Here is a 16732-nt window from a genome sequence, read left to right as displayed (position 1 = left end):
AACCAGTTGCATCTTGTGAAGATGTGACGGAAGAGGGTGAAAGCTCCAGAAAATCTGGTGCTGAGGACTTGAAGTGTCTGGAGTACTTTAAAGTCCCAGGGGAACGGGACGAACCTAAAGATGTCACTGCTGAGTCCCAAGAGAGGGCTGACGCCGACAGTGCAAAGTCTGAGGGTACAGAAGTGAAGGAGGTCACCAAAGAAGTGGTGCCTGAAGTAGATACCTCCTTAAGTGACGCATGCTCCACCAATCCGGAGGATGGGAGAAGCGAAATAGAGCTGCTTAAAGAGTCTGTCGAACAAGAAAGAGTTCTGAGACAAGCGGTTGTGCACAGAGTGGACGAGCTGGAGAGGGAGGTCTTTGAGCTCAGACATCACCTGTTGGCATGTCAAAAGATGAACAGGACCATATTGGAAAATATGGAGGTACTCAAAACGGCCCAAGAAAAGCATCAGCAGGAACTGCTCCAGAGAGAGAAGGAGCATCGCTGCCTGGCAGAGGAGTCGCCAATGCCCATCTTGGCGAAAGCTCAAGCAAAAGAAAAGACTGAGGAAGAATTTGTGCTAAAAACGGAACAAGACAGTCACCCGGTCGTGGCAGATGTCCGTGAAGATGAGACCCCGCTTTTCAAGAGCATTATAGAAGTACCCAAAGACATGCGAGAAGCGTGCACCAGGAAGGGTGTGCATGAGGCCTTTAGAAAGGCAGTAGAGGCGTGTAGTGTGCACTGGGCACCTGAGATGCAGCAGTTGGTCATACTGTCGACTAAGGAAGTCACAGTGAAGCGGGTGGCTGTCCTGAGGGATATGTACCTACACTGCCTCCATACAAAACAGAAAATCATTTTGAAGAATGATGAAGCCATTCGACGTTTGGAGCAGGAAAGGAAAGCTCTTAGTCGGCTGGGCTTAGTGGAAGACTCAGTCCAAGTACCCAAAGTTCTGGTGGCAAAAGTCATTGGGAAACATGGGAGAGTGATGCAGGAGATGGTGGATAAATCCGGTCTGAAGAGACTGAGGATACCGGCTGGTGACGAGGTCCAGGACATAGGTGAAGATGGGATGGTTCCGTTCCTGGTTGTCGGATCCAGAGAGAGTCTTAGGAATATCCGCATGCTCCTGGAATATCGCATGGCATACCTAAGGGAGATAGAGCAGCTGAGACTTGAGAGACTGCAAGTCAATAAGCAGCTGCAGAAAATGCAAAACAGATCATCTCACGGGATAGAGAGGCGAAGAAGTTCGCTAAGGGCTGAAGGTCCTCAGGATGAAGCTAACAGAGGACATAAAGACAATGGAAGAAATGGCCAGCAGAGAGGTTACAGAAAGAGGCCTGATGAAAGAGACAAAAGTAGTGTCGCCACAGTTAGCTCAGGGCTGAGTGACTTAGGTGAGAGACCCGGTAGCGGACGTGTTGACAAACAGTCAGTCCAGACAGGTCGTATGGGTGCAAGGGGATTGCGATGCCAGATTGACCATGATGCCTAAACCCGACTGAGAGGGCACTCTCGACTGGTAGGGCAAGGTGACTTGGGTACCCGGTCTCGAGGCCCCTGGGTTAAGACAAATGTTCAACCCCACAAGTTTGAACAGAGAGGGAGGGTATGTGATGCAGTGACCCCTGTAACAGGTAGGGGGCGCTGCATGGTCTCCCCAGTAAGCGCACGGAGGCGTATTGAGGCCGTGACAGTGCGTGGCAATTGTGTGCATGGATGTGATAGTGAGACAGTGCCTGGCATTGTGGTTAATGGGAGGTATGTGTCACAGGGATGGATGCTCCCTGCGATGCAACCCGGAGTATCTTGTCTTTAGAGCGTGTGAGCACTGAAGATGTCATTTAGTGCACCTGGGTCCGGGTTGCGGGTAGCTATGAGAGATGGGAGGGTCTGGCTACCCACATACCTCACCACTGGGTGAGGGTGACCACTATATCCCTTATTCCTATTTTGCAGTGTGAGTATGAGGACCTGCAATGATGTCAGGATCACGTGATCAACCCATGTGATATACCTCACCTATGGGGTGTGGTTACAAGGTACATATTGTGACCAGGGTGTGGGTCACATGGTCCATGTAAGTTTCTGTGTTGGAAGACCTGGGAGGAGGTTTTCTGAAAGCACATGCTAGCGTGGGAGGTCCTGGGAGTAGGACTGGATCCCTGAGCAGCGCAGTGGAACTTGGGGAAGCTACAGTCCTCGGTGGGTCTGGACTGACTATGTGTGCCGAACCGGCAAGTTGGTGATCCCCGTTTGGCAGCTTTCCCAGAAGAGTGAGGACTGACAAGGAGTCAGCAGGTGGAGCAGGAGCTCCCAGAAGGTACCATTGATTGTTGGTGCTTCATATGTTAAATGAACTGTGTGGTAACCCACGGCAACTGGTCAGAGGAGGACCAGCGTGATTAGTTGCTGCAACCTGTGATATGAACGGTGTGGTAACCCACGGCAACTGGTCAGAGGAGGACCAGCGTGATTAGTTGCTGCAACCTGTTAATGTGAAGATTGATGCAAAGACTGTTTGCTTATTGTTCATATTTCTGTGGTATGATGATGTCATAATAAACCATGTGGGCTGTTTTGTTTGGAAAAATAACGTGCCAGTGTACGTGAATCCCGTGCTAAGCGAGTGTCCCCCAATACACTCAGTAAGAGTAATCTTACAATATATATATGTGTGCAATACATAAATAAATAATATATATATATATATATATATATATATATATATATATATATATATATATATATATATATAATTAATACAGCATATATCCATTAGCATTCGGTTCTGCTGGTCCAGGCAGTCATACTTGCAGTCAGGTGACAACTAGTGTCAGCTACAATATGTCAGTGACTAGAAAATTGCAGATGTGGATGACACGCTAGTTTGCTCATGACAGCAATAATATGAATATATAATATAAAATGCATAATAATAATAATAATAATAATAATAATAATATGAGCTCCCTGCTGCGGCCTTGCTGTCCTGTGCTGTGAGCCCTCCTCCCCTGAACTCTTCTCTGTGAGATGCTGCTGGGAATGGAACAGTGGAGGGAGCAGAAAAACCACTGTAAGTCCTGCTCTTCCTCCACTGTTGTCCCCAGTGTGCTGTGCAGCCCAGGACCCTGAGTACAGGTGAATACTCACCATTGGGATGCACCATTCAGGAAGACAGAGACAGCCAGTGAGCGCTCTTATCAGTCTGGTGGGGAATGCGTTCACTGGCCAGCGTCTCTACCGGCATGACATGCCCCATTTTTGAACTTCTGCTCTCAGTGCACTGCTCTCCCTGGCTTTGGGTATTCTTATGATTATGGGAGGGAGTGAGAGGGGCCAGATGCTGCATGACAATGGGCCTGTATTAGTGATGAGCGAATATACTCGTTACTCAAGATTTCCCGAGCACGCTCGGGTGACCTCCGAGTATTTTTTAGTGCTTGGAGATTTCGTTTTCTTCGCCACAGCTCAATGATTTACATCTGTTAGCCAGCATAAGTACATGTGAGGGTTGCCTGGTTGCTAGGGAATCCCAACATGTAATTAACCTGGCTATCAGATGTAAATCATTCAGCTGCGGCGAAGAAAACAATCTCCAAGCACAAAAAAAATACTCGGAGGACACCCGAGCGTGCTCGGGAAATCTCGAGTAACGAGTATATTCGCTCATTACTAGCCTTTATCACTCCTTCCTGTGATCTTGACTCATTGACCCCATAGCAACTGCATACTCTGCCGCTATGGGCATTATACCCCTGCCTGCAGAGGCCCACCTCTACCCTTGGGCATCGGTGCAGTTGCACTGGCTGGACCGCGGTATGTCCACCCCTGAAATCAGTGCTATATTCATGCAGAATAGCAGAAAAAATGCTTTATATGTCTTCATATGATAGAGTCAGAGCCATAGAAGTAAAGTAGAGGTCCCATGCATCTTTTCATACCAGGGATGAGTACACAAGCTTTTAGAAATTAAAATATGTATTAGTTTTACCAATGCAACTGTCTATATGATTTTTTGAGAAGGATACAATTGTAGAATAGCCAAGACAACCATCCAATGCCAATCAAGTATTGTTTACTGGCCTTATTTTAGTTAATAGGCTTTGTGCATAACCCTAATGCCACAACCGCCAAACTTGCATTCATGTCCCACTGCACTGGATTTGAAAATCAGCTTATGGAGTTATATCAGAGAGAAAAATTACATGTAAGTCACTGAATTGCTAGCTGTACCACCTGCGGCTGGAGTCAACTGTTACTTATAGATGGGCTCCTGATGTTTCTGCCAATTTTTTTAGATGAAAAAAATAGAAACAAACATATTAAGCAACAGAGATTTTGAACCGCTGCATCTGTTTCCTGAGAAAATGGAAACAATGTATAAAATGATCAAAAATTCTTCTGCATATCAAAATGGTACCAGTGAAAAATTACAGTCTGGTCTGCAAAATCAGAATCTCACACAGCTACATTGAAGAAAAAATGTATGGCTCATCCAAAAAAGATGACTTAAAAATGCAAGAGTCTATTGCTATGTCCACACTAGTATTTGGTCAGTATTTCACATCAGTATTTGTAAAGATAAAATCAGGAGAGGGTGATAAATACAGAAGTGGTGACGTGATTCTATTATACTTTCCTCTGATTTTTCCACTCCTGATTTTGGCGTACAAATATTGAGGTAAAATACTGACCAAATACTGAACGTGTGTCTGTAGTCTGAAATGGTGAAACACAAATTATTATTTTTAATTAGTGTTTTATTGTGTAGTAGTTGCAAAGTAAGTAAGCACACATTTATCAAGCAGTTTACTGTAATTATTGGTGTAAACTATCATATATACTCGATTATAAGCCGAGATTTTCAGCCCAAAAAATGGGCTGAAAGTGCCCCTCTTGGCTAATACTTGAGTCATGGAAGGCGGGGGGGTCGGCGGGTGAGGGGGAGCAACGACTGTCAAATACCCACCTGCTCCCGGCACTCCTGACGCGGTCCCCGCATGTCCCATGGTCTTCGGGCGCTGCAGCTTCTTCCCCTAATCAGCGGTCACTGGTACCGCTCATTACAGTAATGAATATGGACTCCACTCCCATAGGGGAGGAGCCGCATATTCATTACTGTAATGAGCGGTACCATGTGACCGCTCACTACAGGAAGAAGCTGCTGCTCCCGAAGACCATGGGACATGCAGGGACCGCATCTGGAGCACCGGGAGCAGGTGAGTATTTCATATTCACCTTTCCCCGTTCCACCGGCGCTCCGTCTTCCGCATCCCCTGCAGTGACTGTTCAGGTCAGAGGGCGCAATGAGGTATTAGTGTGCGTGCTGCCCTCTGCCTGAATAGTCAGTGCGGAGAGACGGGACTCTGAGGAGCCGCGACGAGAGGTGAGTATGTGATTTTTTTTTTTTAGTGCAGCAGCAGCATTACATGTGGCACAATGCTATATGGCGCGTCTATGGGGCCATAAAGATCTGCATGGAGCATTAAATGGGGCATCTCTGGGGCCATAACTGCATGGAGCATTATATGGGGCATCTATGGGGCCATAACTGCATGGAGCATTATATGGGGCATCTATGGGGCCATAACTGCATGGAGCATTATATGGGGCATCTATGGGGCCATAAAGAACTGCATGGAGCGTTATATGGAGCATTTATGGGGCCATAACTGCATGGAGCATTATATGGAGCATCTATGGGGACATAACTGCATGGATCATTATATGGGGCATCTATGGGGCCATAACTGCATGGAGCATTATATGGGGCTTCTATGGGGCCAGAAAGAACTGCATGGAGCATTATATGCGGCCATAAAGAACTGCATGGAGCATTATATTGGGCATCTATGGGGCCATAAAGAACTGCATGGAGCATTATATGGAGCATCTATGGGACCATAAAGAACTGCATGGAGCATTATATGGGGTATCTATGGGGCCATAAAGAACTGAATGGAACATTATATGTGGCATCTTATGGGGCCATAAAGAACTGCATGGAGCATTATATGGGGCATATTTGTATATGGAGAATCTTATGGGGCTATAATGAACTGCATGGAGCATTATATGGGGCCTATTTTGTATGGAGCATCTTATGGGGCCATAAAGAACTGTATGGAGCATTATATGGGGCTCCTGATTCAATATGGATATTCAAAAACACTTAACCTACTGATGTCTCAATTAATTTTACTTTTATTGGTATCTATTTTTATTTTTGACATTTACCGGTAGCTGCTGCACTTTAAACCCTAGGCTTATACTCAAGTCAATAAGTTTTTCCAGTTTTTTGTTGCAAAAATAGGGGGGTCGGCTTATACTCGAGTATATATATGGTAAGTTCCAAAAAGTAGCAAATTGCATACAAATTGCAGAAAGATGTAGACTGCACAAAAGTTTCAATTTCTTTGCCATGCTTTCCCACAATTTCTAAACAAAATTTGTTAAGCTTTACACAAGAAAATATTGCACAGTTTGGCAGAAATCTGAACCAGATTTATTTAGCTGTGTTCATTGACTATCGGAGAAGAATCTGCAAACATATTTTCTGCTCATTGGGTGATATGAAAAAACAATCACAGAATGAGCTTCATTTACTCTCCGCCGTGTCTGTTGCCAGAGCGAGGAGTGTTGGCAAAGTGGAGGCCACCGTAACTCAGTGTAGTAGGGGAGGCCGTGTCAGGGGGCATCAGCCAGGTCTCAGTGAAGGCCAGGAAGGAAAGGTTGTGGGAAGTAAAGAGATCGTGGATCATGTGGAGCTTGTTGCAGACAGAGCGGGCATTACAAAGTGCCCCAGAGAGAGGAAGCAGGGGGTGGGGGTCAGTTGCACAGGTTTTAAGTGTGAGGGATTACGGTAGTTTCTCATAGTATGAGACGGATAGGGGTGAGGATTAGTGGAGTGAAAATAGTGAGGGCAAATGTGAGTATGGTTAAATAGCAGGGGAAGAAAGGAGAAGCAAGTAAATTAGAATACAGTGATTAGTCTTACCGTCTAACCGATTCCTGGCCGATTTCTGGCTTATTTCTGACAATACACTTAAAAGATGTTACTTGAAATGATGACACATCTGACTAAACTCAAATCTGACCGACACATTCAACTTATACTATTCAAGTGTCCAAGAAATGAGGCCAGGTGAGAGAGGGAGGGGGGAGGAGGAAGGAGGTGGAGATCAGTCCAAAGCAGGGGACAATTAGCAGTTTGCAGTTAAATGAACATTTGACCACCACCAAAGCTGAAGAAAGATATGATAAGATAGGAGGATAGTGTTAGGTGTAAAAAGCATGGATATATCAATCAGCATGCAGTTAAATAGAAGTATGATTCATTGAAATAAAGTCAGGGAAAAAGTAGCAGCGTACCAGGTAGAAGAGGGGGAGAGAGGTGCATGGATTCAGGGGTGCAGTGGGTATTCCAGGTTAGCAGACAGTTCAAACGTACCAGGTAGACTTCAACCCTATCCAACCCCCACCTTCCCTTATCCTCCCTTCTTTCGAGGTTCACTCTGTCCATATCTACTCTCCCTCTAATCTCCAAATGGCTGTCATATACCGACCACCGGGCTCAGCCACTGCCTTCATTGACCAATTCTCCACCTAGCTTCTTCACTTTCTCTCTACTGACATCCCCACCATCATAATGGGTGACTTTAATATCCCTACTGACACCCGCCACCCAGCAGCCTCCAAGCTCCTGGCCCTTACCTCATCCTTTGGACTTACTCAGTGGTCCTCCACAGCCACCAACTCAGACGGACGTACGCTAGACCTCATCTTCACCCGCCTCTGTTCCTTATCTAATCTCACAACCTCTCCTTTCCCCCTATCTGACCACCATCTACTCACCTTTTCTTCTTTGTCCTACTCATCTGCCCCCCACGTCCAGCCAGTACCACATCCTTGCAGAAACCTTGCACACCTAGACATTCACAGACTCTCAGACTCTCTTCTACCCCTGTCATCCATATCTTCACTCCATGACACGGAGAGCCCCACCGCTTTCTATAACTCAGCCATAGACTCAGTCGCCCCTCTCATGCATGGCAAAGCGTGACAAATCAATAGGCAACCCTGGCATAACAACCTCACCTAAAAACCTCTGACAAGCATCCAGGGTCACGGAGCGGCGTTGGAAAAAAACACGCCTGCCAGACGACTTCACCGCTTTCAAACAAGCTACACTTGCCTTCAAACTAGCCCTCACTTCTGCTAAACAGACCTATTTCACTAACCTTGTATCTTCACTATACTATAACCCAAAACAACTGTTCAGTACATTTAACTCTCTCCTCCGCCCCCCACTGCCACCTCCAACTCCCCTCATCTCTTCTGAGGACTTTGCCACTTACTTCAAAAACAAGATCGACCAAACAAGGGAAACCTTTACTGTTCCACCACCCCAACCACTCCATATACCAGACCTCTGCCCTTCCCCAATAATTTCCCTCTCCAACATCACTGAAGGAGAACTTACTCGCCTCCTTTCCAAATCATACCTCACCACCTGTGCACTTGACCCCATCCCTTTCCACCTGCTCCCCAACCTCACTAACACGCTCATTCCAGCCCTAACCCATCTCTTCAACCCATCACTATCTTCTGGTACTTTCCCCTCTGCCTTCAAACATGCCACCATCACACCCATCCTCAAAAAAGCTAACCTTGACCCAACTGCTATGCCCAGCTATCGCCCCATATCACTGCTCCCGTTTGCTTCAAAACTCCTTGAGCAGCATGTCCATGGTCAACTTTCCTCACACCTCTCATCTAACTCTCTCCTTGACAACCTCCATTCTGGCTTCCACCCCCTCCACTCCACCGAAACTGCTCTGACCTAAATTACTAATGATGTACTCACAGCCAAAGCTAACAGACAGTTCTCCATCCTCCTCCTTCTCGACCTGTTCTCTGCTTTCGACACAGTCGACCATTGCCTACTGCTACAGATTCTTTCTTCCCTCGGCATCAAAGGCCTTGCCCTGTCCTGGATTGCCTCATACCTTTCCGACCGCACATTTAGCATTTCCCACTCCCACACTACCTCCTCACCCCACCCCCTCTCTGTTGGAGTCCCTCAAGGCTCTGTCCTAGGGCCTCTACTTTTTTCCATCTATACCCTTGGCCTAGGACAACTCATAAAGTCCCATGGCTTCCAGTACCACCTATATGCGGATGACACTCAGATCTACCTCTCTGGCTCAGATGTCGCCTCTCTGCTGTCCAGAATCCCAGAGTGTCTGTCAGCCATATTCTCATTCTTCACCTCTCTCTTCCTAAAACTCAATGTAGACAAAACCGAACTCATCATCTTTCCCCCATCTCACGTATCCCCCCTACCTGATCTATCTATTTTGGTAAACGGCATCACGTACTCTGCTGCACCTGAAATCCGCTGCCTCGGGGTAACTCTCGATTCTGCCCTGTCCTTCAAACGGCACGTCCAAACTCTTGCCACCTCCTGTCGCCTCCAGCCCACAATCTACTAAAACTCTTGTGCATGCCCTCATCCTCTCCTGCCTCGATTACTGCAACACCCTCCTCTGTGGCCTCCCTGCTAACTCCCTTGCACCACTCCAGTCTGTCCTCAGCTCTGCTGCTCGGCTAATCCACCTCTCTCCTCGCTACTCCCCTGCTTCACCCCTCTCAAATCCTTCCACTGGCTCCCAATTCCCCAATGAATCCAGTTCAAACTACTGACACTGATCTACAAAGCCATCCACAACCTGTCCCCTCCCTATATCTCTGAACTAATCTCCCACTATCTTCACTCACGTAATCTTCGATTCTCCCAAGACCTCCTACTCTCCTCCATACTTATTTGTTCCTCACACAACCACCTCCAAGATTTCTCCCGAATATCCCCCATCCTCTGAAATTCCACGCCTCAACACATCGATTATCCACCACCCTTGGATCCTGCAGACGGATCCTGAAAATCCATCTCTTCAGGAAAGTCTACAGCCTGAAATAACCATTCTGCTTCCTCACCAACCACCCGAGCTGCCACCTCACCAATCACCTGAGCTGCCGTGTCACCAACCACCCGAGCTGCTGCCACGTCACCAACCACCCGAGCTGCCGTGTCGCCACCGCCAGAGCTGCCGCCTCACCAACCACCTGAGCTGCCGCCTCACCAACCACATAAGTTGCCGCCTCACCACCACCAGAGCTGCCGCCTCACCACCACCAGTGCTGCAGCACACCGACCTCCTGTTTCTAACCCATTATCCCGAAGAATGTAAGTCCACAAGAACAGGGTCCTCTCCCCTCTGTACCAGTCTGTCATTGTAAAATTTGTTTACTGTTAACAATATCTATAACCCTGTATGTAACCCCTTTTCACATTTATAGTGCAGCGCCCCAGGTTCCTGGTCATTGCAGTAATATCATTCTCCTCTAGGGGGGGTTATGTTACGTTTGAAGGCAATAAAGGAGATCTCTTTACCAGGTATCACAAACATGCAACACACTTCACACTCCAGTCCACCTACGCTTCTATTTATTAGGGCACTCTTCACAATTAGGTAAAACTGGTGGTCTGGATAGGAAGTCAGTCAGTTCCTGTCAAGCACACAGAGAGGAAGGAGGAACATCGAGGAGTTGCCAACAGGGTTGGTCCCTGATAGGGGTGAGATCCTGTCAGAGGCCGAGACAGAAGGACACGGAGCTGCGTCTTCCCCACATGTGGCAGCATCCTAAGAAAGAGACACGAACAGAGAATTGTATTGTAGAGGGTGAGAAACGAAGTCATAGCAAAAGGAGAGGAAACCAGAAGGGGTTCTGCCCTACACAGGCTGCCTCCTTCTGAGGCGCAGGATCAGGTAGCCGGAACACAGAGGGAGCAGCAGTCTCTTTGCCTTACTCCAGAGACTGGCAGGACAGCTAATTCCACGTTACCTGCCCGACCTATACCCAGGAGGCACGGTGGCAACTTGAGGGGGCTGAGGCGTGCTAGAGTCCCTGTAAAAAGCTTCAGGCCACCAGTCATACGGGTTTGTTCCTATCCATCTGGGTGACAGAGAAAGACATAACATCTAGAACATCTACAACAGTTGTGAGGACCTTATGAGAGGCTCAGCAATAAGGTACTAGAACACCCAGGTGCTAGAGAAAGGCTACTGATTTCCACCTGGATAAGGGGACTCTGGATTTGCCTTCAAACTGGCCGGGCTCTGCCTGCCCTGTGATCTGGTGCTCTGGACTGTGGATGCTGAAGCCTTCAGTAAAAAGGTAAAGAGACTGCAACCTTGTGTCCTCGTTCTTCACTGCGCCTCACATCATCCACCATCTACCATCCAACATCTACACTCTAGGAAGCCCTGGGGACACACTTCACCTGTGGGAAGGTATACCATCTAGCTGTCATAACATCACCCCAGCAAACCCCTAAGCAGCGTCGGTCACCCTGACCGATTACCACAGGTGGCGTCACGAACATTTTCCCTTTAAAGACCTTTCCCCTTTCACAACGGACCTCCCGAGGGCCACGGACCGGGTCAGCCACCGTGACATCCCCCTTGAGAACCGAAGGACCCGGTACCGAGTACCCCACTGCCCTACGGGGGCGCTCCAACTTCACCATGGAATTAATGGTGCTATATAAGTAAATAATAATAATAATAATTTACCCTTCCAGGTCCAGCACCGTCTCTCCAATGCTAACCTGGCTTCTGTTGATCATTTTTTGCTGAGTGGTAACATTACAACAACGGCACTGAAGACAATCAGAATTCAGCAGCTCAGCAAATGTAGATTGCTAAATGATTGGCTGCAGTGGTAACCTGATGATAACGCTGCAGCCAATCACCACCAGACACCAGAGCAGCAGAGAGGTAGGTCTGGCTCTGCAGAGTGTAAACAAAGCTTAGTTTGTTATTTTTCATATAACTAAGCCTGTGTACAATAGCTAGATGTAGGAGGACAACCCTTTTAAACAATAAATTATATACCCCAAAATGTTGCCTTTGAAATGCTCAATTCAAACAGCAAAAATATGGTTAAATGGACAGAAAAATAAAATAGTTTTGGCTTTTGTAATGTACTGGTGGAAAGACTAAAAAATACCGTATATACTCGAGTATAAGCCGAGATTTTCAGCCCAAATTTTTGGGCTGAAAGTGCCCCTCTCGGCTTATACTCGAGTCACGGTTGGCGGTGGGGTCGGTGGGTGAGGGGGAGAGAGGCCTGAGGCATACTTACCTGCTTCTGGGGCTCCTGGCGCTGTCCCTGCAGCCCCACGGTCTCCGGGTGCCGCAGCTCTTCCCCTGTTCAGCGGTCATGTGGGACCGCTCATTAGAGAAATGAATATGGACTCCACTCCCATAGGGGTGGAGCCGCATATTCATTTCTCTAATGAGCGGTAACGGTGACCGCTGATAGAGGAAGTGGCTGTGGCACCCGGAGACCAGCTGTCCGGGAGAAGGAGCGGGACGCCGGGAGCAGGTAAGTATGTCATTTTCACCTGTCCACGTTCCACACGCCGGGCGCCGCTCCATCTTCCCGGCGTCTCTCCGCACTGACTGTGCAGGTCAGAGGGCGCGATGACGCATATAGTGTGCGCGCCGCCCTCTGCCTGAACAGTCAGTGCAGAGAGATGCAAGGACAGGACCCTGAGGAGCTGCAAGCAAGAGAGGTGAGTATGGCATTTTTTTTTTATTGCAGCAGCCGCAGCATTATATATACCGGTAGCACAGCTTTCTATGGCACATCTATGGGGCAATAATGAACGGTGCAGAGCACTATATGGCAGAGCTTTCTATGGCACATCTATGGGGCAATAATGAACGGTGCAGAGCACTATATGGCAGAGCTTTCTATGGCACATCTATGGGACCATAATAAACGGTGCAGAGCACTATATGGCAGAGCTTTCTACGGCACATCTATGGGACCATAATGAACGGTGCAGAGCACTATATGGCAGAGCTTTCTATGGCACATCTATGGGGCAATAATGAACAGGGGAAGAACACTATATGGCAGAGCTTTCTATGGCACATCTATGGGGCAATAATGAACAGTGCAGAGCACTATATGGCACAGCTTTATATGGCACATCTATGGGGCAATAATGAACGGTGCAGAGCACTATATGGCACAGCTTTATATGGCACATCTATGGGGCAATAATGAACAGTATGGAGCATTATATATGGCACAGCTTTATATGGAGCATCTATGGGGCAATAATGAACAATATGGAGCATTATATGTGGCACAGCGTGATACAGAGCATCTATGGGGCAATAATGAATGGTATGCAGCATTATATGTGGCACAGCTTTATATGGAGCATCTTATGGGGCAATAATGAACGGTATGGAGCATCTATTTTTATTTTTGAAATTCACCGGTAGCTGCTGCATTTCCTACCCTAGGCTTATACTCGAGTCAATAAGTTTTCCCAGTTTTTTGTGGCAAAAGTAGGGGGGTCGGCTTATACTCGGGTCGGCTTATACTCGAGTATATACGGTAAATAAAATAAAATATTTTTTTCCTAAAGAACCAAAAAAAGAAATTCCTAAAAAAATACTGCAACTATAGAACCAAACATAATAACAATTGTAACAGACAATGTATACACAATGTATGTGTCTCACCTGGAGCTGCAATCAGAATTTTAGCCCCACTGCACTGAAAGCAATGAAGAAAGGATTTTGCACGTATGTTGTAGTTTAGACAAGCCATTGGCCACCCCAGTTTGGATAGTGCTAACCAAAGCCAAATGAATGCAGGTTCATTAGCCATGAAGACGGCAACACAATTGTCTTTTTTCTGGCTTCCATACTGATGTAAAGTCCATGCTGCTTGATTGCTTTTCAGATCTATGTCCCTGTACGAATAGGCCTGGTCCTCATACAAAATAAATGTCTTGTGAGGTCTTGTGGACACATGCTGTAAAAAAACATCCAACACTCCAGGGGCAGAACAGTGCCGCACTGCCATTTCCATCTTCTTTACACAATACACAGTTTTTAAGAAGAACTTGAGGTCTTCCCACAGGTATGGCGAGAATATCTTCCGAATTATGTACACCACTATGGGGAGTAAGCTGAATATCACCAGCATGAGATACATCCTGCAAAAATAAGAGCAAAAGATGATCTGACAGTGAACTTGTCAATGGAACTAAAGGTGGAACAGGTTTTCAGATCTTTCTGTGGTTCAAATCATACTAGTAATTGACAATTTTAAAATAATTAGCCAAGCACAAATGTGAAAAAAGTTGAAGTCTAAATAATTATAAAACTCTGTAGCCTCATGGTCTGAATTAGGCTGGAGTCACACTACCATAGAAAGCGGACAAGTGCTATGCGAGAAAACATTGCATAGCACTCGGACCACTGTTAATCGATGGGGCAGCTCACATCAGCGTTTATTTTCTCAGCCATGCAATTGTCACCGAGAATAGTCCGAGACTCACCAATGCAAGCAAGAGCCTATGGGTGCGAGAAAAAAAGCGCACAGCACTCGGACCATGCAAGTGCTGTCCAATTTTTACGCACCGGTGTCCTTTGAAAAGCACATAGAATACATAGATACAGTGGGGGAAATAAGTATTTGATCCCTTACTGATTTTGTAAGTTTGCCCACTGACAAAAACATGAACAGTCTATAATTTTAAGGGTAGGATAATTTTAACATTGAGAGATAGAATATGAAAAATATAATCCAAAAAATCAGCTGGGACCACAGTCACCAAGAAAACCATTGGTAACACATTACGCCGCAAACGTTTAAAATCCTGCAGTGCCTGCAAGGTCCCCCTGCTCAAGAAGGCACATGTGCAAGCCCGTCTGAAGTTTGCCAATGAACACCTGGACGATTCTGTGAGTGATTGGGAGAAGGTGCTGTATTCCGATGAGAGAAAAATAGAGGTCTTTGGCATTAATTCAACTTAACGTGTTTGGAGTAAGAGAAATGCTGCCTATGACCCAAAAAACACCATTCTCACTGTCAGGCATGGAGGTGGTAACATTATGTTTTTGGGGTGTTCCTCTGCTAAGGACACAGGACTACTTCACCGCATCAATGGGAGAATGGATGGAGCCATGTACCGTAAAATCCTGAGTGACAACCTCCTTCCCTCTGCCAGGACATTAAAAATAGGTCATGGCTGGGTCTTCCATAGCCTCTTACTAGCCTATTAATATCAGTCCACAGCTGTCTGCCTAGCCTTTGCTGGTTATTAACTATAGTTGGGACCCCACTTCATTTTTTTGGGACAGTCCCCCATTTTAATAACCAGTAAAGGCTAAGTTGACAGGTATGAGTTGATGTTATTAGCCTAGGATTTTCATGTTTGTTACCCCCTTCCCAGGCTATAAACATTAGCCCCCAGTTGTCGACTTTCCCACAGAGAGATATTTAAAATTCTGGGGACCACACTTCATTTTTTTCTTTTACACAATTAATTATGTGTCTATATAGCTTTCTATCTTTCTATCTATCTATCTATCTTTCTATCTATCTATCTTTTTCTGTATCTATGATTATTTTATTAGTTAGTAAACTAGCTTGAAATTACATGGAGAATTCCTGTTTGTAAAAATGTATTGCATAGGGATTGCATATGCATGTCATACGGATGAGAAAATAAGCCTTGTACTCCCATGACATTGGTCTTACTTTTCAGGAACAACATTGAACCGTTGTTTTTAATGCTGATGAGTATGAGCCCTAAAGCAATTTATTGTATACGAGAGAGAAGAGTCTAAAGTGCTTCAAATATAACAAACCTTTTATTAATACATACAACTGTAAACAGAAAATGACAAAAGACAATGTTAAAAAGATGATCACAGCAAAAAGCAAAGCTGACAAAAACTACTAGTGCAAAATAGTCTCATAAAAGTGCTCAGCAAATGACGATGCATAATCTAAAAGTGGCAGAAAATAGTGTTTGGATCTTTATTACAAAATACCAGGTATTAATACGCTAACAATCCAACAATATTCAATAACATATAAATAGCATAAGTATCAATGTGCGATAAACAAGCATACATTTGTAATTATATTTATGATAGTTAAAGCATGCCAAAAATTAGCACCAGAAGGGAGGTCCGCGCCGAAAGAAACCACCTGTGTCCCAAAGACTGCGGAGCTTGCACTGTCTGTGGGGACATGTGGTCTTTTGGGAGAAAGGAGAGGGGAGAGCGGGGGAAATGTGCAGCCAGCTCTTTACAGAGAAAAGAGGGGATAATCTGACTCAAGCTATTTACTGGGGAGAGATGGGATGAACTGCACCCAGCTATTTACAAGGGAGAAATAAGATAATCTGCATCCAGCTATTTAGAGGGGAGAGATGGGATAATCTGCATCCAGCTATTTACAACTCAGAGATGGGACAATCTGCATCCAACTATTTATGGGGGAGAGATAGGATAATCTGCATCCAGTTATTTACTGGGGAGAGATGGGATAATCAGAATCCAACTATTTAAGGGGAGAGACGGGACAATCTGCATCCAGATATTTACGGCAGAGAGATGGGATAATCTGCATCCAGTTATTTAAAAGGGAGAGATAGGATTATCTGCATCCAGCTATTTACTTGATATATACTGGATAATCTGCATCCAGCTATTTAAAGGGGAGAGACGGGACAATCTGCATCCATATATTTAGGGGCAGAGAGATTATTATTATTATTTATTATTATAGCGCCATTTATTCCATGGCGCTTTACATGTGAGGAGGGGTATACATAATAAAACAAGTACAATA

General features: G+C 45.8%; 1 protein-coding gene across 2 annotated transcripts in view; it reads right to left on the bottom strand.

The window, feature by feature from the left end:
• Positions 1–16732, bottom strand: part of LOC138676453 (long-chain fatty acid transport protein 2-like) — a 180308-nt gene that overhangs the window by 136320 nt on the left and 27256 nt on the right. For both annotated transcript variants that reach the window (XM_069765761.1, XM_069765762.1), the window contains exon 2: positions 13603–14081. In XM_069765761.1, coding sequence (XP_069621862.1) covers positions 13603–14080 — 478 coding nt within the window. In that variant the 5' untranslated portion in view covers position 14081. The remainder of the gene's footprint in view (positions 1–13602; positions 14082–16732) is intronic.

The sequence above is a fragment of the Ranitomeya imitator genome, chromosome 4 (genome assembly GCF_032444005.1).
Source record: "Ranitomeya imitator isolate aRanImi1 chromosome 4, aRanImi1.pri, whole genome shotgun sequence".
Taxonomy (NCBI): Eukaryota; Metazoa; Chordata; class Amphibia; order Anura; family Dendrobatidae; genus Ranitomeya; species Ranitomeya imitator.
Note: the sequence above shows the minus strand (reverse complement) of the source record. Positions and strands in the feature narration are given on the sequence as shown.